This window comes from Aotus nancymaae, unplaced genomic scaffold (genome assembly GCF_030222135.1).
Source record: "Aotus nancymaae isolate 86718 unplaced genomic scaffold, 86718_ANA_hifiasm-v0.15.2.pri h1tg000008l, whole genome shotgun sequence".
Lineage (NCBI taxonomy): Eukaryota > Metazoa > Chordata > Mammalia > Primates > Aotidae > Aotus > Aotus nancymaae.
Genome location: NW_026988419.1, coordinates 36,217,539 through 36,243,194, shown reverse-complemented (window position 1 = coordinate 36,243,194; position 25,656 = coordinate 36,217,539). Strand labels below are relative to the sequence as shown.

Sequence of the window (25,656 nt, the reverse complement as noted above, 5' to 3'; positions counted from 1 at the left end):
TGGCCAGGACTTACCCCAAACCATACAACTGTTAGAAGAACCACGAGTAGAATCCACATCTTCTAATTCCCAATCTAGTGTTATTTTTAAAACAAACTAAAGCAAAACAAAATTTTTAAAATTAAAAAAAGCAAAACTTTTAGAGACAGCTTAAAATTGTGATTAATTTCCATGTCTAGGCTCAAACAGATGTTTCCACAAATCTGCCTAATTCTACTATGACCTCTGAAAGTTCTCTTAGGGGAAAATGGTCTTCTGGTATAAAAGATATCTTAGAAAGTTATGCTGGAATGCTTAAGACTTCCTGGGATGGGAGCAAGGGGACTCTAAGCAAACAAAAACCAAGAAATACAATTTTTGACTTAGTAAACCCTCAAACAGCCCGAAGGTGGACTATATACTTACTTGGTTAGCTCACTTTATAGAATACTAGACAAATTTTGTTTTCAAATGGTGAGGCAAGTGAAAAGATCCTTAAAAATTATGAATATCATAATTACAAACTGGATTTATGAATCATTAATTTCAACCTCTTAGGCTACCAACAAATTTACAAATATGAACACCAATAAGAGCAAATATCGGCACTCCCAACCTCTGAAAGCAGCCAGAGCCAGATAAGATATTGGTTAAAAGGTTAAAAAGGAGTAATCTATAAAAGGGTTAATCTAAAAAAGGTGGTGGCTTACGCCTGCCTGTAATCTCAGCACTTGAGGAGGCTGAGGTGGGCAGATCACTTGAGGCCAGGAATTTGAAACTAGCCTGTCCAACATGGTGAAACCCCATCTCTACTAAAAACACAAAAAATTAGCCTGGCATAGTGGTGCATGCCTGTAATCCTAGGTACATGGGAAAATGAGGCACAAGAACCACTTGAACCTGAGGAGGGGGTGGGGTGGTCACAATGAGCTGAGATTGCACCACCATGCTCCAGCATGGACAACAGAGCAAGGCTCTGTCTCAAAAAAAAAAAAAAAGAAAAAACAGAATAAATAAAATGGGTAATCTTAAAATATCTATTAATTGAAGTAGGGTGGAGAATAAGAATTAGTCCCTAAGTCACTGACACTGGCTAAAATCCTCCTCTGGAACCTGAAGCTGTTTGACTTTTTTACCTGGGAACCCTTATTAGAGCTCATCTGCAAATACACCCTTCATAGCCACATTTGTAAGAAAGGCTATAACACAAACCATGTGAAGAGCACTGGTCTCCATCACAGGCACCGAGTCACAGAAGGGAAAGGACAGAGCTGAAACACCAGAAAGGCATCCAGTCCAACCTCTTCATTTTATAAAGAGAAACCTGAAGCCTACAGAGTTAACATGTCTTTCTAGGGTTGGCTAATGTACAACATATTCACTTCTCCCTTTCCGTATATCCATAGCAAACACTGGTAATCAATCACACTTTCTCTGATCCTTAACTGCAAGAGTCAGAATGCTTCTAACAGATTACACCTTCAACCCCTGGACCAACTGATCAGAACTGATGTGTGAGATGGAAGCCATTTACCAACTCTGAACAAGGTCATAAAACAATCTTTGTAATACCTGCATCAGTGTGGACCTAACTCAAAAGAGAGTGAGTAGCCTGCTAGTCAAACTAGTTTACGGTCACTGTCAAGCCTGCGGTGAGCAAACATGGAGTCTATGTGGATATATGATGACCATGTATCCAGGTTTACCCAGGACAGTCCTGGCTCACATCTGTTTGTGGCTTCATATTTGTAGTATCACCTATGATTCTCAAAAGGATAAAAATGATACAGTCATCCTAGTTCTATGTAGTTCCTAATCATCCACAAACATTTATAAATGTTGTTTGTTTCATACATGATGTGTCGGGGGAAAAAAAAACATTTAACCAATCACCAGGAGTTTTCTCATACAAAGGGGCTTTCAAATAACACTAAACCAGTTTTCAAGAGGGAGTCAGGGATCACTGTCCAAGCCAATCTTTTTTACATATTGAGCTTCAATATTAAATTCCTTTGAGGGAAAACAAAAAGGAGTGTCATAGCTTAAACAAATTTGGAAACCACAGGATTATCAGATCTCTGTAGATCTGCCTGTTTTTAAATTATTTCATTATACTTTATTTCATTATACTTTAGCCTATAAAAATGAACATTGTCTTGTAGAAATACAAGTCTTTTTAAAGACTCTTTCATTCCTGTTTCTGGTACAAACAATTTGTGCCTTTTTGAGTTTATATTTACTCTCTGTTTAAAGCAAAAGAGGAAGTAAAACGTTGAAATCCTAAAAAAAAAAAAAAAAAGAAAAAGAAAAAAGCTGGTTCCATCAATCCAGAGCTAGCCGTGCTGGTGCTGAACTTAAGCTAAAGAGCCAATCATATATGTAAGAGAAGAATAAGTTTATTTGGAAAAGTCATTCATCTAGTGAACATAGATATCAGCTATGTGCACAAGTGAAAGGTAATATATTAAACTTTCACTCGGAAAGCTTAAAAATGTTTCCTGGCTGCCCAGACAGAAGACTAGAAGGAAATATATCAAAATGTCAAGAGTAGTTATCTCTGAGTTTAGAGGGTTCAGATGGTTTTAAAAAATTTTTTGTTTTGCTCATCTAGCTTTCTGATTTTCCTACAATGACTGCAGTTCATTTAGTTGATAGACAGATAGATAGATAGATAGATAGATAGATAGATAGATAGATAGATAGATAATTTGCAAGAAAAAAATCACTGAACTGCCAACATATCATTCACCAGGGTGGGGAAGTGGAGAGGCTGTTTTGGGAGAAGCCAGGCAAGGACAGGGGCCTCAGAGCAGCTCCCTACTCTGTACAGAAATGGGTCTGGCCCAAGAGGCAGAAGGGGTTCAGGGAACACTGCTCATCCAATGGCGTCCCTGTAAACAAGAGCAGGGACCCATTAATCCTATGGTTGCACTGCCCGAAATTTCAGCTATGAAAAGTATAGCCTTGTGGTCAGAGCCCCACCTGTGCAATCAGACTGCCAGGGTAGGACAATGTGCTAGATCACTTACTGGGCGTGTGACCCTAAACAGGTCAATTAGCCTCTCTATTCCTGTTTTCTCATCCATAAAATAGGAATCACACCACCACCTACCTCCTAGTGTGGCTATGAGGATTAAGACATGATTCATTGCAAAGGCCCAGCATACAACAAGAGCACAATAAATGTGTGACATTATTAGGTCTCTGCCATGAAACAGCAGCCTCAAATGCACTCTCAAAACCATGTGATTGGGTCTCGAAACAACCAGAAAAGGTTCCAAATAAAGACTCTTTTTCCTTCTTTGCTGAAGGCAGGACTACAGCACAGTGTTTGCTTTGAGACCGGTGCTCTAAGGAGCTATAGAAAAACAAGGGCAGCCCAATAAAATATGTAACATGTCCCAAGGCCCCACACTATGAGCTGGAAATCTTGCTCCCAAAGTTACACAGGATTTCTAGTCTCTTGCCACCACCACCGTTGCCAGCCACTGCCTTTGGCAAGAAGGTAGGTGACTCAAGTGTGAACTAGGACTTGGCAAGGGAACACCAAACCAGAAGGCCTCCAGGCAGGAAGCTCCAAAAGGGCCACCTGCTGAAATGGTTTGTCTGCAGGCAGCCTCCAAGACCAAAGTGGTGTTCTGCTATCATTAGCAAATGCAGGTAAGAATAGTGGACATTTTAAACATACAACAGAACTTACCATCCTAGCTTCATAACTCTGAAAATAAATTTCAGGTAGAGACCCAGGTTGAAATATGACCACACACTTAAAATGACTGTAGTGCCTTAACTATATGACATAAAGAACATCCCAAAAAAGTCAATATCAAATCAATTTGCAAAAAGGTGTCATGGCTATCATTGAATCAAAATGCATTAGATTTGTATGTAATAAAATTTTCTTTCCCAAACTTAAAATTATCTCACTTTACCAAAAATGTAAAACTCCTAATACAAGAAAATAATTACATTATTATATTAATGACATAGTTGAGTGTGTTCTATGTTATACAGAGTAACCAATTCCTCCCAGTTTGCCTAGAATTTTCCCAGTTTTAGCCCCATGTGCTGAGAAACGAGTCAATCTGCACAAACCAGGATGGTTGGTGCCCGCTAAGGCTGCAAGAAAAAGTATGTGTGTCCTGTGAAGAAGAAAACAGAAGGGACACAGTTACAAAAGTTACAAATGCAGAAGTGCTAAATGCCAAGTTTGTTTGTAGTGATAGCTCCCAGTTCCTTTACATAGAAGAAAAAAAAAGACTAAAAATCACACTGATCTCTTCCCTTCAGTTTTTACTCTCCCGAAAAAGGAGTTGGGAAAAAACATTTTCCTTCTCTTGCAAGATTGAGAGGTCACTACAGGACTGACTGCTGAAGTAGTGTCTGCTTCACCAAGCAAGCTCCTGCACCTAGTTTTAGCTGGACAGAAAATCTCATCATCTGACACCCCTGACTTTGGCCACATTTAAAGACAAATCAAGGCAATTTGTGTTTCAGGTTATCAACCGCAAGAGTGTGTCCTCCAACAAAAAAATTTAAGAAGCGTAGCAAAAATCAAAATTTACTTCACAAATAGTGCATTTAACAGATGAGGTGCCAGGCACAGTGGCTCATGCCTGTAATCCCAGAACTTTGGGAGGTTGAGGCAGGTGGATTGTTTGAGCCCAAGAGTTTGAGACCAGCCTGGGCAACATGGCAAAATCCTGTCCGTCTGTACAAAAAATATAAAAATTTGCCAGGTGTGGTGGCACGTGCACCCATAGTCCCAGCTACTGGGGAGGCTGAGGTGGGAGGATCCTTTGAGCCTCGGAGGCCAAGGTTGCAGTGAGCCATAATTACACTATTGAGTCAGAGTGAGACCCTGACTCCAAAAAAAAAAAAAAAGAAAAAAGAAAAGAAAGAGGGAGAAATTAAGAAGCGATTGCTTTACTAGAAGCTGAATGGAGAGCAAGGCACTCCTGTACAAACTCTGAGGCAGGGATTCCAAGCACGCAGCTCCCTACCCACAATGATGGAGCAAAACTCTTTTAGTAGCAATCTAAGCAAATGATTTTAAAAATTAATCTGTGAGGTTAAGAACTGACTTCTAAGAATTGAGTCTCAAACAGAAAAGGTAAGACCATATAAGGCAAGAAAGACTACATACTTCCTGGACCTAAAGCTACACAGAAACCATCATTGCTCACCAACCCCGCCCCACCCAGGCCACTTCCCCTCCCCATCTCCTTCTGACTTTGTCCCAAGATAGACTGGCCATTTTCAGAAGTTCTTGAATCTTAAAACGCCTTAGGTTGTTTTTATGTATCTGGAGATGGAACCAAATGAAGGTTGCATGACTCTTCCTCTCTCTCCATAATCACACTCGTTTACTGGGGGAAGGAAGGAAATAAACTTGGAAACATTTTAAAAGGCAACATCTTTGAAATTCCTGCTCTGATAAGCCCTGAAGAATAACTTCCTTTCTAAAACCAAGTAATACACTTTTCAATAGGGTTGATCTTGATTTAAAAAGAGATGCTTTCTTGTAACCCGTTCAATACATCCAATGAGATGATGGAGCTGTCCTATACCAACTGTAACAGAAAGCATAACCTCCTAGAAGGCAGGAGACACAGCTAACCCCAGCCCTGCAGGCCTGTTACCAGCATTCCTTGAGGAAGACTTGCTTCACTTCTCCAGATCTGTTTTGTCATTTAGAAAACGAAGGGTTTGGGCTAGATCATCCTTAAAAGTTCTTAAAATTCTAAACTTCTATGGGATGTTCTTTCTTATATGTGGTAACAATAATACCTATTAGAACCATTCTTTGTACTTTGAAGATCTAGGGATTAACACACAAGTACAGCAATGTGTACCAGCAAAGATGACAGGCCCAAGACACTCTAAAACTGTAAGATTTAAAATAAGCAAATGTCTTAACAGTTGGCAAAGCATGGGACCAAAAGGTGAAGAAAATTCTGATATCAACTTACACTTTTTAAATGCTCTGGAACCAGTGAGAACAAATACGTTCATCATAAGTACCAGCTGCTCTTCCTATTAAATTTAACAATAACATGAATTTTAACTCTGATTTCCCCGTCCCTAACCCCGCAACACCTGTAAATATTTAGGAAAAACAAGCTAAAACATTGAATCTAACAAGCAGGAGAACTAATCATTGTGGTGATGGACTGCATTTCATTTGCAAGATGTTCTGGCTGGATACTAACCGGAGAAAAAAAGTTAGCAGATGCAACCCATGGATAAGTTTGAGGTATTTAATACCAAAGGCTGGCACGTCTAACCCTGTGGTCAATGTCACGATTGCCTCTCTGTCTGCTAGGACCCCAAAACAAAGTTCATTTCACTACCATGAATAAACCGGGGTCGGGTGGGGGGTGCAAACCGTTTCCTTTTATTGTGAAAAGAGCTGCAAAGAGTTTTGTCATGCAACTTGGTTGAGCGCCTGTTAGTGTCAATGTAAGAGCAGCCGAGCCCGCGAAGGTGGCTGTTTCCATTCCACAGACCTGCGGCGGCGGGGACTGTCAATTCGATGCAGCAAATAACCCCACCTCTCCAACCCAGGACTCCAGAGCTGCCCTGTGTGGTGTCTCAGCAAGGAAAGCCAACAAAGCTGGTGGATACCGGCAGACCGTAGCCCACCGCCTGTGAGTCGAGGCTCCGAGCCGACTTCACCCCATCCTCGGAGGGCCCAGCCGGATCCGAAAGGGCGGTCTCCAGGGGTCCCCATCCCGCACCACGCACACAGCCTGGGGCAACTAAAGAGGAAGTCGAGATGTCACATCCCACGGATAAAGACAGCCCGGCCACACAAGAGCCTCATTGGGGGCCAGATTCCTGCTAGGCTGGGGAGGGGTCCCGGGCTGCGATCTTTTCTCCCTCTCCATGCAGAGCGTCCTCCTCCCGGGGGCGCAGGCCGGCGGCGCCCACGCAGCGCAGCGCGGTGGGAGTCCCCGGAACACCTCGAGCCCCCGGCCTCGCCGGGCCCGCGGCCGCCGCACCCCCGCACCCCAGCTGCCCAGCGCCCGCGGGCCCTGCCCGGGAGTCGAGCGCGCAGTTCCGACGGCCCAGGGCGGGTACAGCGCCGCGGAGTGGAGCCGCAGCCGCCACGGGCTCTTAGAGGCACCGGCGGCCGCGCACACTCCTCCCCTTCGCCGCGAGTAAACAGCTCGCGGGCGCGCTCCAGCCGCGCCCCCATCCCCCCGCCGGGCTCCGCGCCGCCCCGAGCCCGCGCGTCCCGCCCGCCGCCGCCGCCGCCGCCCCCTACCTGGTCGGTGAGTTTGAGCACTGCCATTCTTCCGCTCCTTCGCGCGCACACACATGCAGGTCCCCGGCCCGCAGATGTCACGCCGGGAGCCGGGGAAGCGGAAGGGATTGCCAGGGGAAGGGAAAAAAATCTGGCTCCCGAATTTGACAGCCCTCCCCCTGCTCCTCCTCCGCCGCCGCCTCCTCCCGCGGAGAGGCTGACACTGGCTAGTGGGGTTTGCAGCCGAGCCCGCCCGCCTTTCCACAGGAAGTACCGGCTGCTGCCAGCCGGGCCGCCCCTGACATCACCGCGCGCTGGCTCGCCCGCCGCCTGGGCCGACGCTGCCTCCTGCCGCCCGCAGCCGCGCCGCGCAGCCCGGCCCCCAGCGCTGGCCCCGCGCCCGCCCCGGGCCGCCGCCTGCCTTCCGCACCTGCACGCGGCGCCCCGCCTGGCCAGCCCTGGGCCCCGGGCGGATCGCCGGCTTCCCTGGCGGGTCTCACGCACACGGGTGGGGAAGCCCGTGGGGACACACCCCGAGGGGGCAGGAAGGGCTGTCACTCACACGCCGTCTACTTTAACCGGGGAGACGGGGTCACGTCCCTTTCCCCTAATTCAGAATCAGATGGTGGCAGCGCCCCGACGGTCCCACCTCGCCAGGGACCGCAATTCCGATGCTCTCTTTGTTTAATGCGGGGAGGCCGTGAACACACTGTGATTCTTTAGAGGGTGTTTCTCAAACATTGCATTTAGGGGTGGAGGAACAGAAGCTCTGGCCCTTCCACCTTATTCTCCAGCCATCTTCCAGCTAAACACACACACACACAGGTACACACACATACTATTGTTAAATTCAAACACCCTGGATTTGGTTTCTGCAGGTGCAGGTGGAGCAGAGTTCCTGGAGAAGCAAAGCAGTCCTAAATCACCAAAATGATGAGGCTTTTGAGTGTTCCCACCAGTCCTTACTGATTTCTACAAAATCCCAAATTACCAAGCTCATCAACAGATAGAAGACAGCTGTCAAACATCACGGCCTACAGCTACAATGGTCATATTCGTAAGAATAGTAAGGGGTTGATAGTTCTGGAATTTGGAGCAAACACTTATTCATTGAACAGCCGTGTACTGAGTGCCTACCTTGTCAGGCACTGTCTACGCACAGGAATAAACAGGGAGCATAAACAAGATACCAGCTCTCAGAAGATGCCAACATAAACCACGTAGTCTTTGCTAATGAATGTAATTACAAACTGAGATAAGGGATCTCAAGGGAACACATGCTTCTGAAGGAACCACGACAAAGGAATCAGACCAGACTGTGTAGGTGAGGGCAGGCTTCCCTGAGAAAGTGACAGGAGTTGAGATCTAGAGGAGGGAGAGTTAACTAAGCAAGTGGGAGAGGAAGTGCTCCCAGGCAGCCCCATGTGCCCCTGGCAGGCCATGGTGCAAACCTGCAGGGCAGCACTGAACAGCTTTGAAGAGCAAACTAGAGCTACAGAGTTCTTTTGTCAAGACCAAACATCTACCTCTACTGTATATTTGCAAACCAAATGTGCATTCTTCCTCCCTACTCTTAGTACCTCCCCCAAAGATTCCACGTGAGATAGGAGAGAAAGAAGCATTAATATCCTCACATTTACCATCCAGCCACTCTGGTTGTTGAAGCACTAAATCCCAGGTGTACCTTTATTCATCCTATAGATTATAATTCAGATCATGCAGACAAGAAGAGCCAAGGAAACTTATTCCTGGCTTCCACTCTTCTATTATCAATGTTGCATGGAAACAAAAAAAAATAATATTTCTAAGGCCTTTCTCAGACATACAACAGATTGTTTATGTTGCATCTATGAGTCAGTTCTTCACTGCTGTTATTGGTATGTCTATTTACTGAGCAGTCTGCATGGCTTTGTAAGTAAACTGAATAGGACACTGCATTCTCTACTCAAATAGAGCCATCTTGCAGAAAAGTGGTAAGAAATTACTTAATTTAGAAGGTGCATTCAAGATCCAATTTGATTTATCGCAGGCATGCCTGCACCTAAGTTCCTGGGGCCAGAATGGGGAGACAGCAGTTCTCTGCCCAATCAGACCATTGTCCTCTTTTTGTAACTAGTACTTTTAAGACTCCCCTTACTATCCTGAAAAGTAATTTGTGGATAATATTACCTACCTCTACAAATTTCAAAAACAAACCAGCAACAGTATATTGTCCTAACTGTACAATAAAGGAAAAATTAAATGAAAGTAATTTATAATGAATTATGTATTTCAGTAGGTAAGTGGTACAACACAACTCTGTTGTCTGACAAAGCAAAGCAGTAAGATGCTTGCACCTATGTGTAGAGGCTTTGTGAATGAGAGAATTACAAATGCAGACAGATATGAATATATAATGTTAGCAATTCAAATATCAAGATTGATGTTGTCATAGGTAACATGACTTTGTGAAAGGTCGAACAACTCGTGGCCAAGTTCCAAATAAAATAAGGAGCAAAGGACTGGGCAAAATTTATTGATATGGCTACACTGATCAGAAGGTCTGTTTTTAATGTGTTAGCCTGTACTTTGACAGTGAGTCTAACACTTCGTTTACTTTGTTAAATGAGACTCAGACTCAGCAGTGGCCTATATTCAGTGAGCTTGAGATGCCAGAATGTCCCTGATATAATGTAGAGAAAGAAATCCAAAGAAGAAATCCAAAGGTTTATGGAGATGGGTATGTTGGAATAATTTTATCATGTACAATCTGTACAACCAACCCCTACATATTCCTGGAAGGCCAGATGATGATCTTTATACTGAGGCATTGAAAAATACAGCCCAGGCACCATGGCTCATGCCTGTAATCCCAGCACTTTGGAAGGCTGAGGCAGGTGGATCACCTGAGGTCAGGAGTTCGAGACCAGCCTGGCCAACATGGCGAAACCCCGTCTCTACTAAAAATACAAAAAATTAGCCAAGCATGGTGGCATGCACCTGTAATCTCAGCTAGTCAGGAGGCTGAGTCATGAGAAATTGCATGAACCCGGGAGGCAGAGATTGCAGTAAGCCAAGATCATACCACTGCACTCCAGCCTGGGTGACAAAGTGAGACTCTGTCGAAGAAGAAGGAGAAGGAGAAGAAGAAGACGGCAGAAGGAAGAAAAGGAGGAAGAGGAAGAAAAGAAGAGAAAAGAAAAGAAAAACTCTCTAGTAGCTGGATATGATGGTAGGAGATGCTTTCATTGAGATGGCTCCTTGATTTTTACGTTCCTGGGATGGCAGTGGCCAAGTGGCAGCACTTAACTGGTAGAGACATGGTGGACACATTTTCTATAATGGACAGCAGAGGCAAAGTAGTACTTAAAGGTACTTTGGCAATAGCCATTGATCTTTATCAGACAAAACTCTAGGTCTGCCACCTGAAAGCTCCCTTGAGCCAACAAAATGAAATTATCTTTCTCTTTCAGTTTTCATACCTAAACGAGTTCACAAGCAGAGAGCTCCTTGAAGCTGGTCCCCTCAGGAGGGTCTTGCAGCATTGTCATAAATATACCACAAATCCTCATCCAAGCCTTATCCAAAGGAACCTAATGTTTTTTTCTAAGCTGACCAAGCACTGGGAAAAAGGAAATACCCAGACATTTCAGGGATCACTAGGCACTGCTTCTGAATTAATGCTAATTCCTGAGGATTGCAAACACCACTGGACCCACCAGTCAAAATGGGGATCTATGGTAGGTGATAAATGAAATTTTTAACCAAGTATAGATCAGTGTGGATCCAGTAGCTCTGCAGACCCAGACTATAGTTATCTCCTCAATTCTTAATTAGAATAGACATACTCAATAATAGAATCCCAGCATTACTTCTTTGACCCACAGAGTGAAATTTATTATGGTAAGACAGGCCAAATGGAAGCCTCTGAAAATTTCTGTTGATACCAGAATAGAAAACCAACAACAATGCTCAATCCCTGGAAATATGTAGAAGTTACTACCACCAGAAAAGATGTAGAAGATACAGGAATGATAATACCATCACATACCCATTTAACTCACCTGTTTGGCCTATGCAAAAGATCTTGGAGAATATGATTTGTTATTAAGGTTTAAACTTAAATGGTCATGTCAGTTGCGGCTGCTACGCTATACGTGCTGTGTTTACTGCAACAAAGCAACACAGCCCTAGGCACCTGGTGTGCACTATTGATAAGGCAAATGCTTTTTATCTATTTCAATTTTCACCAAAACTTGTTTTCTTTTGTATGTCAAGGCCAAGAGCACACCTTTACAGCGTTCTCTATGGGATGTAAACACTCCCACTCTCTGGCATAATCTCATCTGCACAGGTCTTGATCATTATGTTAAAGACATCGAGCTGAAAGGACCTGATGAACAGGAAGTAACAAATACTTTAGCTGCCTTAACAACACACATGTGAGCCAGAGGTTGGGCATAAACCCCCAAGAAAATTCATCACCTTAGTGAAGTTTCTGAAGGCCCAGTGGTCTAGAAAACACCAGGATATTCTCTCCAAGGTAAAAGATAAATTACTTCACTTCGTACACCCACCACTAAGAAAAGAGACATAATACTTGCTGGGTGTCTTTGGATTTTAGAAGCAATATATACCACACTTGAGTGTGATGCTGTGACCCATTTATAGAGCAACCCATAAGGCTGGCATTTGTTATTAGGAATAAGGGAAGAAATATCTGTAGCAGGACTTAATGATCCAGAGGAATCTGATGATACTTAAAGTGTCTGCGGCAAATAAGGATGCTATATGGAGCCTCTGGTGAACCTTGATTAGATCTAAAATGCAGAATTCCTTAGTTATACAGCAAGCCATGCCCTCTTCTGCAGATAACAATTTTCTATTCAAGGAATGGCCGCTAGCTTGCTAAGTGAGTTCGAATGACTGGCCATGAGACAATCAAGTGACTATGCAAGCTCAGCTGCCCATTATGAACTGAGTGTTATCTAATCCACCAATCCATAAGACTGGACATACACAAGAGCCATTACTCGTCTAATGGAAATGATGTAAGAGACTGAGCTTAAGCAGGTCCAGGAAGCACAAGTTGCCTTAGCAGGTGGCGCGGATTCCTTTGATACTTACTCCTGGTGCTTCCTTATCTTCAACTTCATGGGGAATTTCTTAAGACCAGTTAACTGATTTACAGACAGTTATCCTAAATATACTGGCATAAGCTGAAAGTAGTTTATTCTAGCATCACAATCCCAATAAGGAATGTCCCCTGATGATAGTACTAAAGGGAAATTTTCTCAGTGCAAGAAATATTCAGCAGTACACTGAGTGTCTACTTTGTCTGGATTGAGAATGGTCAGAGGTATAGATCTACACTCATTCACAAGCAATTATTGATGGTTTGCTGAATAGTCAGCAACTTGGAAAGACAAGATGGTCTGGGAAAGAAGTCTGTGGATGTGCCTTTCAGAATGGGCACAAAGTGTGAGGATATTTGTGTACCATGTGAATGCTCACCATAGAGCATCTACTCTGAGAAGGCTTTCAGTAATTAGGTGTATTACACATTTGATGGAGTGGGCCTCTTTCTCCACCTACTGCAGTGCTTGCTCAAAGTAGCCATAGAGTCAGGAATAAAGACTATGCTTGGACTTCACATCTTAGGCTTCTCTGAAGTAAGGCTGATATCTGACAACATCAGAAAGTACACATTGAGTCGCACCGTTTCCAAGGGAGACTAGTCAGCAATGTGGTAGCAAATTGGTTATATTGGACCCCTTCCTTCATGGAGGGAACAGTCTACATAGACTAGACACATTGTGGATATGAACTTGTTTTCTTTTTCTTGTTTGCTTTTTTTTTTTTTTTTTTTTTTTTTTTTTTGAGGTAAGGTCTTTCTCTGTGGCCCAGGCTGGAGTGCAGTGGTGTTATCTTGGTTCACTGCAACCTTTGCCTCCCAGGTTCAAGTGATTCTCCTGCCTCAGCATCCTGCATACCTGGGATCACAGAAGTGCGCCACCATGCCCAACTAATTTTTGTATTTTTAGTAGAGACAGGGTTTCATCATGTTGGCCAGGCTGATCTTGAATCCCTGGACTCAAGTGATCCACCCGCCTCAGCCTCCCAAAGTGCTGGGATTACAGGCGTGAGCCTCCATGCCCGGCTGATATGGATTTGTGCCTAGTGAGTGTTTCTTTCGTTTTTGGAGTTGGAGTATTGCTCTGTTGCCCAGACTGAAATGCAGTGGCATGATCTTGGCTCACTGTAACCTCCACCTCCTGGGTTCAAGTGATTCTCCTGCCTCAGCCTCCCAAGTAGCTGGGACTACAGGCATGCGCCATTACACCTGGCTAATTTTTGTATTTTTAGTAGAGACGGGGTTTCACCATATTGGCCAGACTGGTCTCGGAACTTCTGACCTCAAGTCATCTGCTTGCCTCGGCCTCCCAAAGTGCTGAAATTACAGGTGTGAGCCACTGCGCCCACCCCAGAGAGTGTTTCCGGCAGAACCACTATCCATGACTTACATTGTATCTTATTCACTGTTTATGATAGTCTACACAATATTACTTCTTCCTAAGGAACACATCTCATGGCAAAAGAAATGCAGCAATGGACTTATGCAAATGGAATTTACCAGTCTTATATATACCTCATCAGCCAGAAGCAGCTGACTTGGAAGGATAATGGAGTTCTACTGAAGACTGAGTTCTGGCACCAGTTGGGAAATAACACACTAAAATATTGAAGTTACCTCTTGTAGGATACAGAAAATGCTCTGAGTCAGGAGTCAGTACAAAGTACTGCTTCCCCCAAAATACAAGGTCCAAGAATAAAGGGTGGGGCTGGGAGGGAGAAGGGAGTGGTGGTTGCAGTAGAAGCGGTTCTTCTCATGATTACACCCAATAGTCCACTCACAGTTTTTGTTTCCAGTGCCTATGACTTTGAGCTCTGCTGATTTGGGGGTGTTACTTCTCAAGAGAGGGTTCCCACCAGGGATCACAATTATGGTTTCATTGAGTTAGAAGCTAAGACTGGGATGTGTGTCCACTTTGGGTTCCGCATGCTATGGAAACAACAGGCAAAGCAGGGGTTACTCTTCTGGCTGGGTTTAGTGATTCCCATTAACAAGAGGAAATTGGTTTGCTGCCGCACAGTGGGAACAGGGAGGACGACGGGGACAGGAAGGACTATGTTCTGGATTTTCTGTGGGACCTCTTAGCACTTCCATATCCTATAGTAAAAGTTTATGGAAAGCTACTGTAATTTTTTTAAAGGATTGAAAAATAGATTCAGACCCTTCAGGACTGAAGATATGAAGAGAAGAAAAGGGCCTCTCTTCCAAGCTTTCAGTTCTAATAACTAACCTTTTCCCGTTGTCCCCAGCCGTACTGGTGGTAGCTGCTTCTTAAAGTTACGTCTCTGTGTTCCCTTTTTGCTTTTTCAGTCCTCTAACACCTATTTAAGCAATTCCCCATATTAACCCTTTTCTCATTTAGAAAAAATTATAGCTCGCTGCCCGCACTCATTTAATTTTACATAAACATGCCCTTTGAGGTTGAAGCAAATCTGATTTTCAATGTGAAAATAAAATCTAAAAACGGTTGTTGGAGTTATTTCTAAACAGAACTAACAACAAAATCATTTATTTCAAGCCGGGCACGGTGGCTCACGCCTGTAATCCCAGCACTTTGGAAGGCCAAGGTGGGCAGATCACGAGGTCAGAAGATCGAGGCCATCCTGGCCAACACTGTGAAACCTGGTCTCTGAAAAAAAAAAAAAGAAAGAAAGAAAAAAAATCATTTATTTCAGAATAATCAGATTCATCAAATGAATCTTCAGCCAACTGTTCGAGAACACTGTTAACATCACGTTTAGGAATGCTATGTTTTCTTAAATTTGACATTTTCAGTGGTCGAGAATTACTCTATTTTGTAAATGGAAATGCCGCTACTAAAAACAGAATGCTATAAATAGAATGATGTCTTTTGTTTTCAACGTCGATATAGAAGAGCGATGTGAAAATAATAAAAATGAGATATTTCGTGGCAAAGTTATCTTAGGGTAAACCCTGCATCCACAAGCACTGCTGGTAAATGGGACAAACGGGAAAGGGTTATTTCTGTTAATGTAGTTTGGACGGGGCACAGTGCTCACACTTGTAATCCCAGCACTTGAGGCTGAGGCCGATGGATCACTTGAGGTCAAGAGTTTGAGACCATCCTGGTCAACATGGTGAAACCCCATCTCTACTAAAAATAGAAAAATCAGCCAGATGTGGTGGCAGGCACCAGTAATCCCAGCTACTCAGGGGGCTGAGGCAGTAGAATCACTTGAACCTGGGAGGTGGAGGTTGCAGTGAGCCATGCACTGCACTCCAGCCTGGGTGACAGAGCAAGACTCCATCTCAAAAAGTAATAATAATGTAGTTTGTTTTCCTGACTAGATCCTTACTGATACCACAACATAGTTACGTTCCTAGAATGAGAAAATTCTAAACTAAAACATTGTGTTTATATGTAAAACAAATTAAGTTCCAGGCTAAGATAATTACAAACAGCTTTCTACCTACATGAATATCCAGTGGGACATTTGAAAGTCTACATTCCAGGACACCTAGCATCTTTCATTTCTAAGCAATAGATGCTTGGGGCATTCCATTCTTTGTGACAACAAATTATGCCCCCTCAAATTTCAAAAATATTCCCTGAAGAGCAAGCCTGAGAACCACTGTACTATAGTGATCATAGCCTATGACTTTACTAAATCTACCCAATATACCATATCACATTTTGCCATGGTTGTTTTATTTACTTGACGTATGGTTTTTTTAATTTTATATTTTTTATATAAAATTTTATAATTTTAAGTTTTATAATTATAAATGCACACATAAATGTATATGTATGTCTGTATATCTGTGTTTGTATTTTATATGTTTATATAAAACATATGTATTAGTCCATTCTCACAGTGCTATAAACGACTGCCCGAGACTGGGTAATTTATAAAGAAAAGAGGTTTAATTGACTCACAGTTCCACATGGCTGGGAAGGCCTCACAATCATGGCAGAATATGAAAGAGAAGCAAAGTCATGTCTTACATGGTGGCAGGGAAGAGAGCTTGTGTAGGGGAACTCCCCTTTATAAAATCATCAGATCTCATGAGACTTATTCACCACCATGAGAACAGCATGGGAAAGACTCAACCCCATGATTGAATTATCTCCCACCAGGTCCCTCCCACAATATGAGGGGATTATAGGAGCTACAATTCAAGATGAGATTTGGGTGGGGACACAGCAAACCATATCAACATATAAACTTATGACTACACAGTATTTAACTGTAATGGATGCTGTAGTGTGCCACCCAGTTACCACATTCAGGACCAAAGCCTTTATGCCCCCAACTGCAGGAAGTGTTTCATGCTGATAGCTTAAAACTGATTCTTCCTTCGGGAACTACCCTCAGTCAAAAGCAAGCACCTCACCCCTTTACAACCCCTCCCTTGGAACTATTCATATCCAATGAATGTGAGGGTACAAAGGTCCAGCCCCTTTTGCCTCAACTAAGGACATACCCAAAAGCACATCTTAGCTCCAACACTCCCTCTGGGATCTGCTGGGTTCTATGCTGCAACTGCATCCCAGATCAACTTCTCTCTCCACCCAGTCCTGCTCCCCTCATTCCTATGAGGGTTGTGCCTGAAAGCACGCCCCAGTAAATAACCTGCACACAGTTCTCCATCTCAAGAGACTATTGCCTGGAGAACCCAACCCAATATAATTATATATTTTGATTCACACTGGTGGCTTAGATCGTTTATCCCTGTCAGTAAATAAATCAGAACCATCTTCCTGGCCTGGGTGAAACCATAAGCAGAGGCAGGTAACGATAATTGCTGCATGAGGTTAAATCTTGATGAGGCTCTGCACACTCTTCACACAGAGACTTTTCTTTTTTAAAACTACTGTGGCCCTCGACTGAATGGTTAAGTTACAGAGGTTCCAGGGATGTCATAGGAGTATCAAATGACCTTCACAAAACAAAACCAAGGGCCTATCAATCTAAGCTAAGGAGATTAGAACATTTCCTCAATGTAATTTTTATTCATGTATATCTGTAAGCACTATTTATTTCTGCACCTACAATGGTTCCTGGATTCTAAACCGTCATGGAGTTTAAGTTTCTACCTGGTTAAATAAAAACTTTTCAGAGAGCAGAAGATGAAATTTTTCACTCCATGAAACATCCCATATTCTATGAGTCCGCACATTAAAGCACATGTAACAGAACCTGGTACAAAGTAAGTGCAAGATGAATGTTAGCTGTTATATCTGTGATATTAAAATATGAAAAGATGACACCTTAGAAATGAAGAAATATGGTTTGTAAATCAAAATTATGAAGTTACTTTTAGTGCTGATTTGTTGAAATCTATGATCTTTATCCTAGGGAATGCTTTCCCTGGCTCTCGATCTTTATTTTCCTTGACATGCTAACAAACTTACAATCAGTAGCATTCAATTAAGTATTTCATTGTTTTATTTGCTACTGTTCATCTATTATCTTTGTTTTATAGGTGTTAGCCTTCCATAATTTTATTTGCTTTGTTTTTTATGTGTGTTTTTCCCCTCATTATAAACTTCTCATGGGTACTAGACATGGCCTCACACTTCTTCACATAAATTCAGTAAATAATGACAAACTTCTTGATTTTGGAAGCATGCAATTGAAGGCAATATTAGCTGGCAATTTTAGTCAATGTATACTAAGTTTTTCTGTGAATGCCTACTTGTAATATCACCTCCTACAAAAAGTATAAAAGCCAACAACACACATACAAATGTTCAGAAACAGAACAAGTAGAAAGAGTAAGTTAGCCAGTCACGGTGGTTCACACCTGTAATCCCAGCACTTTGGGAGGCTGAGGCAGGAGGATCTCTTGAGCTCAGGCATTTGAGACCAGCCTGGGTAATACGGTAAGATCCCATCTCTACCAAAAATACAAAAATTAGCAGGGCTTGGCACAGTCCCAGCTACTTGAGAGGCTCAGGTTGGAGGATGGTTTGAGTCCAACAGGTGGAGGTTGCAGTGAACTAAGATCATGCCACTGCACTCCAGCCTGGGCAACAGAGTCAGATCCTGCCTCAAAAAAGAAAAAAAAAAAGAAGGAGGTTATTACAATGATTTGGAAACGAAGTATTTAATTTGTTTTTCCTGTGAGGCACTGCTAAAATGAATATTGTGTTTGTTCTGCGTTAAAATTTCTGCCTTTTATTGTGGTTTTAAAATTTTTATTCCATTTATTTTTAACTTCTTCAGACACCTGTCCTGGAAAAAAATAAAGAAAATGGTGGAAGGTGAGAAAGTAAGATTCACCATAGAATACAAAGGGATGAGGAAGAGAGAAAAGAAGAGAAGCTGCCAAGAAATGCCAAAGAAATGTAGATGAAAGCATCAAGCTCCTTTATAAAGGAAAAAACCCTGACTGGGCATTTTAGCATGTAATGTGTTCCTTAAACTTAAACAGGACACTTGAGTCTCAGTGACCATTCTTAACCTTTCTGCAGAAAAATGATGACCTGAATTTACAATTTTATTTTATTTTATTTTTTGAGACAGAGTCTCACTCTTATCACCCAAGCTGGAGTACAGTGGCTCAATCTCAGCTCACTGAAACCTCCACCTCCCGGGTTCAAGCCATTCTTTTGCCTGAGCCTCCCGAGTAGCTGGGATTACAGGCGCCTGCCATCACACCCAGCTAATTTTTGTATTTTTAATGGAGACAGTTTCACTATCTTGGCCAGGCTGGTCTTGAACTCCTGACCTCAAGTGATCCACCCACCTTGGCCTCCCAAAGTGCTGGGATTACAGGCACGAGCCACCGCACCCAACCCAAATTCACAAACTTTAAATGCCTCTCTTATTTCTCCTTCACAGCCAAACTTCTCAAAAGAAATGTCTCTTTTTTTTCTGATCTCCACTGACTCACCTCCTCTGCCACTCCACAGGGTGCCCCTGAGCCAACTGCCCTGAAACCACAGTGACTCTAATCAGTTCCACACAGGTCCATGCTGATGACACTCTGGCTTAGACCCCACCCCCATGTTTCTTCTGATCTCCAGTCCCACCCAGCTGCTTCTCTCTTGGATGATTTTGGATGTCTCAAAATCACCTCATACTCAGCATGTCCAAAACAAAAATTTAATAATCTTCCTCCTCCAGTGTTCCCACTCTCAGTAAATGACACCACCCTGGACCCAGTGTTGATCTAAGAACACATGCAGGGGCTCACACTTGGCTCCTGTTTCCCTCTCACTTCTCACATCCTGTCAGTTACCAAGTCTGGTCAATGTTCAAATCTCTTAAATCTGTCCCTAACTCTAATCTTCCTGAACCTCGCTCCAGGCCAGCCTCAATGTCTATCTGCTTATTGGAAGGCAAATAAACATTGGTTTCCCTGGATCTATTCTCCATCCCGCAGGCAGAACAATCTTCTGAAAGGCAACCCTGATTATGCCACAACCCCTCCAATGGCTTTCCATTGCCTTCAGCCTGTTTACAAACACCTCAGCATGCATGATGTTCAGAGTCCTCACACTCCCCACCCATCATTCTTCTTGCAGGGAGGCCACATTGCTCAACTCTGGGGGGCACTATTCACAGCCTAGTCTGAGAATGATAACTGCTAGAGTAGTGCGGTGCACAACCTGTGCGACTAAACAGGGCAGCCTTGCCTCCTTGTCATACTTTGTACACTGTGCTGAAAGCAGCTCCCCTGATGCATATTTCTTCTCCCTCTGAACTTTTGCATATTGCTGTTTCCTGTTTATAGTTTCACTCACCTCAATATCATTTCCATCTGGTTAATCTTGTCCTTCAGATCTCAATTTTAGATTTCACTAACCCCATGAATTTTCCCTTACTCACTTCATCTCCCAAGTTTGGATTAGGAGTATCCCTCAGGTTTATGTTTAGTGCCCTCTGCTCAACCCCTATTATTGTATTTATCCCTTGATCCTATAATTGCCTGATTTCTTCTCTGTCTCCTCTTTTAGGGCATGGACTGTGTTTAATCCACCTTGATGTTTCTAGTTCATTGTGTAGTATCTGGCACGTGGTAGACAGAGCAAATACTTTTGAATGGATGCAACTTTGAGTAAATAATTTAATCTCACCAAACCTTAGTTTATTACTAGTCAAATGAGGCTAAGGATGCCTGTCCTCAATACCGTGGAGAATCATATAACAAATCATATATGAAAATGCTTTGAAAAGTGGAAAGAAATACATAAATGAGAAAGAAGAGTGAACAGTTGGTATGGCATTACGATAATGAGAAAATGACAAGGAATGAGATGATTTTCCGGAGAGAGAAGCAAGAGAGACACATTTCCACCCTATCATGTGTAAGACCTCGTGCCTGTGCTGCTGAAGTGAGTGCAGGTTCTGCATCTTATTTCTGAACTAGGATGAGAAGCCAGCATGTTTCAAAAGGTGGGAATGAGGACTGTAGTAAACAAGGCACAATTTCAGCTTATTAATTGGTCATACAACCAGTGCTGTATATTAATTTATTTATATATCATATACATAATATATCAATTTTATCATATATGTTATTAAGATCAAGTTTCTGATATTTGTTCATTTTTGTAAATTAATTAATTTTTTTAAAGAAGACCAAGTTGCTGAAAATGGTGAACGAGGGACTCAGATAGTCAAAGAATAAACACAGCTCTTCTTCCTTGGTCATCGGTTGTATTTAATGATTCAGGAAATTAAGTCATTTAACTTGGTAGGTAACTTGAAGCAGTATTTTCATATTTATATAAGCCAATAGATATAGTATGGCATGGAGTGTAATATTTCCATATATCTTTTAAATCAACCTGAGACTCCACACATTTTGTGTTTGCAGTGGACCTCTCCACACTATCTCCCTCCAGTCCACCCCCACCAAACCTTCACACTCCTAGGCTCTAGGAATAAGTCTTTATTCATTTACGCTATTCAAGGGCTTAGGAATAGTTTAAAAAGTGCTGCTTTTAGAGGTTTTGTGACCTATGCTGCTGAAATGAAACAAAGACAGAAACCCGGTTCAAGAACTCTCACAAATGTGGCTGGTACACTTACATCAGGGGCCAAGTTTATAGTTGATTATTAATTTGTGGATCTTTTTTTTTGTTCCTAGCTTGCCCATTAGACTATTCAAAATTTTATAAATATTGGTTGCTGGTCCCCAGAAAAATCAAAAATTTCTAAATGTAGAGGACTTCGTGCTAACTGTCCATAAGAAAGTAATTTATTTTGTTTTATTTTTTTGAGACAGGGTCTTACTCTGTCACCCAGGCTGGAGTGCAGTGGTACAATCTCAGCTCACTGCAGCCTCCACCTCCCATATTCAAGCAATTCTCCTGACTCAGCCTCCCAAGTAGCTGAGACTATAGGAGCCCACCATCAAGCCTGGCTACTTTTTGTAATTTTTGTAGAGGTGGGATTTCACCATGTTGGCCAGGCTGGTCTTGATCTCCTGACCTCAAGTGGTCCACCCACCTTGGCCTCCCAAAGTGCCAGGATTATAGGCATGAGCCACCCCTCTAGGCAAGAAAAGACTTCTAAATTTATAATCCCTTGCTGTTAGGACACAGTAACATCATAATCTTTGTATATAAGGGTCAACACATTATATCGAAAGGAAGGGGAGAAGGGAACTAACATTTATTGAGCCTCTACTATGTGCCATCCACAGTGCTAGGTGCTGTAAATTCCTCAGCATCTCTCCCTCACCACCCCAGACACAGTTAATCCTACCCTCCTTTGTACAACATCTATATCTGATATAAGCACTTCTATTGGACATTCCACTTTAAACAACAATGAGTTGTCTGTTTCTCACTCTAATGTAGACTCTTTGAGGGCAGGGCTCATTTTAAATTCATCTTTTTTATCCCAAACATATACAGTATCCAATCACATAATACGCCTTCAGTTAAAATTTTCATTTGCTAAACAAGTCATCTCTTCCAATGTATAGGACATTGTGAAGAAGCTAGTGCCTTCTCCGTTCTCCAAAAGTCAGCTGCCCATTCTAAATTGTCTCGTACAGTTCTGTCCATTAAGGGAATGTAGAACATAGCAGTTGTGTCAGTTTTTTGCTATGTTTTCAGTTCTTGGAATATTTCCAAGTCTCTCTCCTGACCCCCCAGCCAAAAAATATAAATAAATAAATCATAGAGGGCCGAGCGTGGTGGCTCACGCCTATAATCCCAGCACTTTGGGAGGCCGAGGTGGGTGGATCACGAGGTCAAGAGATCGAGACCATCCTGGTCAACAGGGTGAAACCCCGTCTCTACTAAAAATACAAAAATTAGCTGGGCATGGTGGCGCGTGCCAGTAGTCCCAGCTACTCGGGAGGCTGAGGCAGGAGAATCGCTTGAACCCAGGAGGCGGAGGTTGCGGTGAGCCAGGATCGCGCCATTGCACTCCAGCCTGGGTAACAAGAGCAAAACTCCGTCTCAAAAAGTAAATAAATAAATAAATCACAGAATCAATCTATAACATACACTGCTATTGTTTGAATGTGTCTCCTTCAAACTTCATGTTGAAACTTAATTCCCATTATAGTGGTATTAAGAGGTGGGGCTTTTTAGGAAGTGATTAAGTTGTGTGGGCTATACCTTCATCAATAGAGTGATGCCTTATGAAAGAGCTAGAAGGAATCAGTTTTGGCCTTTTCTTGCCCTTTAGCCTTCCACCATGTGAGGACCCCATGTCACCGCTTCTGCCGTGTGAGGAGGCAGCAAGAAGGTCCTCACCAAACATCAAATGCCTGCACCTTGCCCTTGGACTCCCCAGCTTCCAGAACTGTGAGAAATCGATTTCTATTGTTTACACATTACCCAGTCTCCAGTATTCTGTCATAGCAGTGCAAACATACTAAAATATGCACCATACACACTTTTTGTTATTTTTACAAAGCACTTTTTTCAATAATATATTAAGTCACCTGTAAAATAATTTTTTCTTTTTTGAGACCAAGTCTCGCTCTGTTGCCCAGGCTGGAGTGCAGTGGCGTGATCTTAGCTCACTGCAACCTCTGCCTCCTGGGTTCAAGAAATTCTGCCTGTCTCAGCTTCCCAGTAGCTGAGACCACAAGCTCACATCACCACACCCAGGTAATTTTTGTATTTTTAGTAGACACGAGGTTTCACCATAATGGTCAGGCTGGTCTCAAACTCCTGACCTTAGGTGATCCACTTGCCTCGGCCTCCCAAACTGCTGGGATTACAGGTGTGAGCCATCGTGCCCAGCCAAAATAAATCTTTAAAGTAAATTATTAAGTGTAAATGTCCCCAATTTCAGTGGCTTTAACCAGTAACAGACAACAGAACCTAAATCACATTGCTTATAGAAGATTAAAATATCCTCTGATTCTGAAATACCAGGTCTGAATTTCTGAGTCTGTAACTACAAGATGGTTTTTCTTCCTCTCCAAATTTAATGTAATCAAAACATGGAAATTTCTTCCTCTCATCATTGCACTTTAGAGTGTGTAAGAAGTGTGCACTGTATACGTATACACACATGAGCACAGAAGAGGAAAAATAATTAGAAAGTAGGGGACTAATCAACACCCTCATTTAGAACCAGCTCAAATTTTATGATTTCAAAAGTTTTGAACCTAATCCAACTCCTCTGAAATTCAAAGTTACTTGACATTTGGTATATTGTGACTTCCTGTTTTTATAAAAGAACATTTTCAAAAATGATTCAATAAGCTCTTTGGACAGTCTCTAACTCCTATAACACAAGATTTGAAACATTTGGTGGTAAATGAATAAGGCACATATGCAATACATTTCTTAAGATGTGCATATTTTCCAAAACTCAAGGGGAAAAGTACTTGGCCAAGTCTATCTGTGGTTTCATTGAATACCTGAAAAGTAGTTAATGACATTTAGAGACACAAAGATAACAGCTGGGTTTTTCCATCCAGCCTGCAGAACACGTAGCTGTCAACCAGTGATGATAGAGCCCATAGGAAAGCACCCTCAATTTCTGTAGAAACAGAAAAGAATTAAGATTTACTGTCTGGCACTTTGGTGGTTGGATGTAGCATTTGCAAGGAAATTAAGAACAAAGCAAAAGAATCCCAAAATACGCTTGCATGTTTCACATTTACTCTTTCTCTGCTGTGTAACTGTCAGTGCATGGCCCATGGTGAAAAATAAGCTGGCAAATATAAAATCCACTAAATAGTCTCTGGCAAGTCTTTAGGAGTACTGCAAGGTCTACAGTAAATATTACTGATATGCAAAAACTTTAAGTAAAAAACCTCTTGGAATGCTGCTGGTAGAGATATGGAGCCCTAATTCCTCAAGCCCCAAGAGCCTAAGATTACATTAACACTTAAATGCAAATATATTCCTAGCAACATGCTCCCTACCTCCATTCCAGACCCTAAGTGATGCTAGAAAGTCATAAGGGTGTCTCGCAATGTTCAGGAATAAATTAACGCTAGGAACTGCGACTCTCCCTCAGGGATTTGCTGGGCACCTACTGAGTCTGCTGTGCCTCTGCAACCTTTTGGCAGCCCTTTCGTTGTCTTGCCACTGTTCTGCTGAAGCCCAGAGAGAAAACATTCTGTTCATAACACAGTCATCAGTGCTGCCAAACCTGTGAAACCTTTGATATGCTGAGTGACATTGCTAACCCTTCAGGCCACATAGGGCCAATGCTATGTGTTGGTCCATGCAGAAATGTGGATACCATAGTCTCTCCAGAGAATTCACACCTACCACACGGGTCTGAAGGGATGGAGATCAAGCAGTATATTGTCCTCGCACTTCCCTCTCTCTCATCTCTAAATGAAGAAAGATCTTGCAGACTTTCCTGTGCTGTACTGTGAATTGACACCACTTAACCAGTTTCGGCTCAGATACAGTCAGAAACATCTACTGTAGTTATTGTCAAGAAGTTCATTTTAATTTGATAACTTTATGTGGTTGTATAGAGGTCAAATTGCCAAAGGATAGAAGAGAAAGGAAATCAGAAAATCAGAAGAAAAATACAAATAGATATTATTCATTCTAATGATTTTTCATACTATAATACACAATGGTCAAATAATCAAACAAAAAGCAGGCGATCCAATAGGTGTTCGACAAGCATCAGAAAAGGATTTGATAAACTCAGCATTCATTGATAATTAAGAGACAACTCTTAAAGCTAAATGTAGAAAAATATAAGAGAACAACTTCCTTAATGTGATATTTGATATTTACCAAAAATTGAAAGCAAACTTGTTACGTCATGGTGAAAGTTTAGAAGCATTTTCTTTAAAGTCAGGAAGAAAGCTAGGAAGCCAGCTATCACTACTTCTACTCAACATTGTTCAAAAGAATCAACCTAGTATGAGGTCTGGAAAAAACAAAAGGAAAAAA

At 42.3% G+C, this 25,656-nt stretch overlaps 1 protein-coding gene across 5 annotated transcripts in view; it reads right to left on the bottom strand.

The window, feature by feature from the left end:
• Positions 1-7,453, bottom strand: part of ANKRD44 (ankyrin repeat domain 44) — a 348,906-nt gene extending 341,453 nt beyond the window's left edge. For all 5 annotated transcript variants that reach the window (XM_021667764.2, XM_021667769.2, XM_021667768.2 and 2 more), the window contains exon 1: positions 7,250-7,453. In XM_021667764.2, the coding sequence (XP_021523439.1) occupies positions 7,250-7,276 (27 nt within the window). In that variant the 5' untranslated portion in view covers positions 7,277-7,453. The remainder of the gene's footprint in view (positions 1-7,249) is intronic.
• Positions 7,454-25,656: the final 18,203 nt, after the last annotated feature.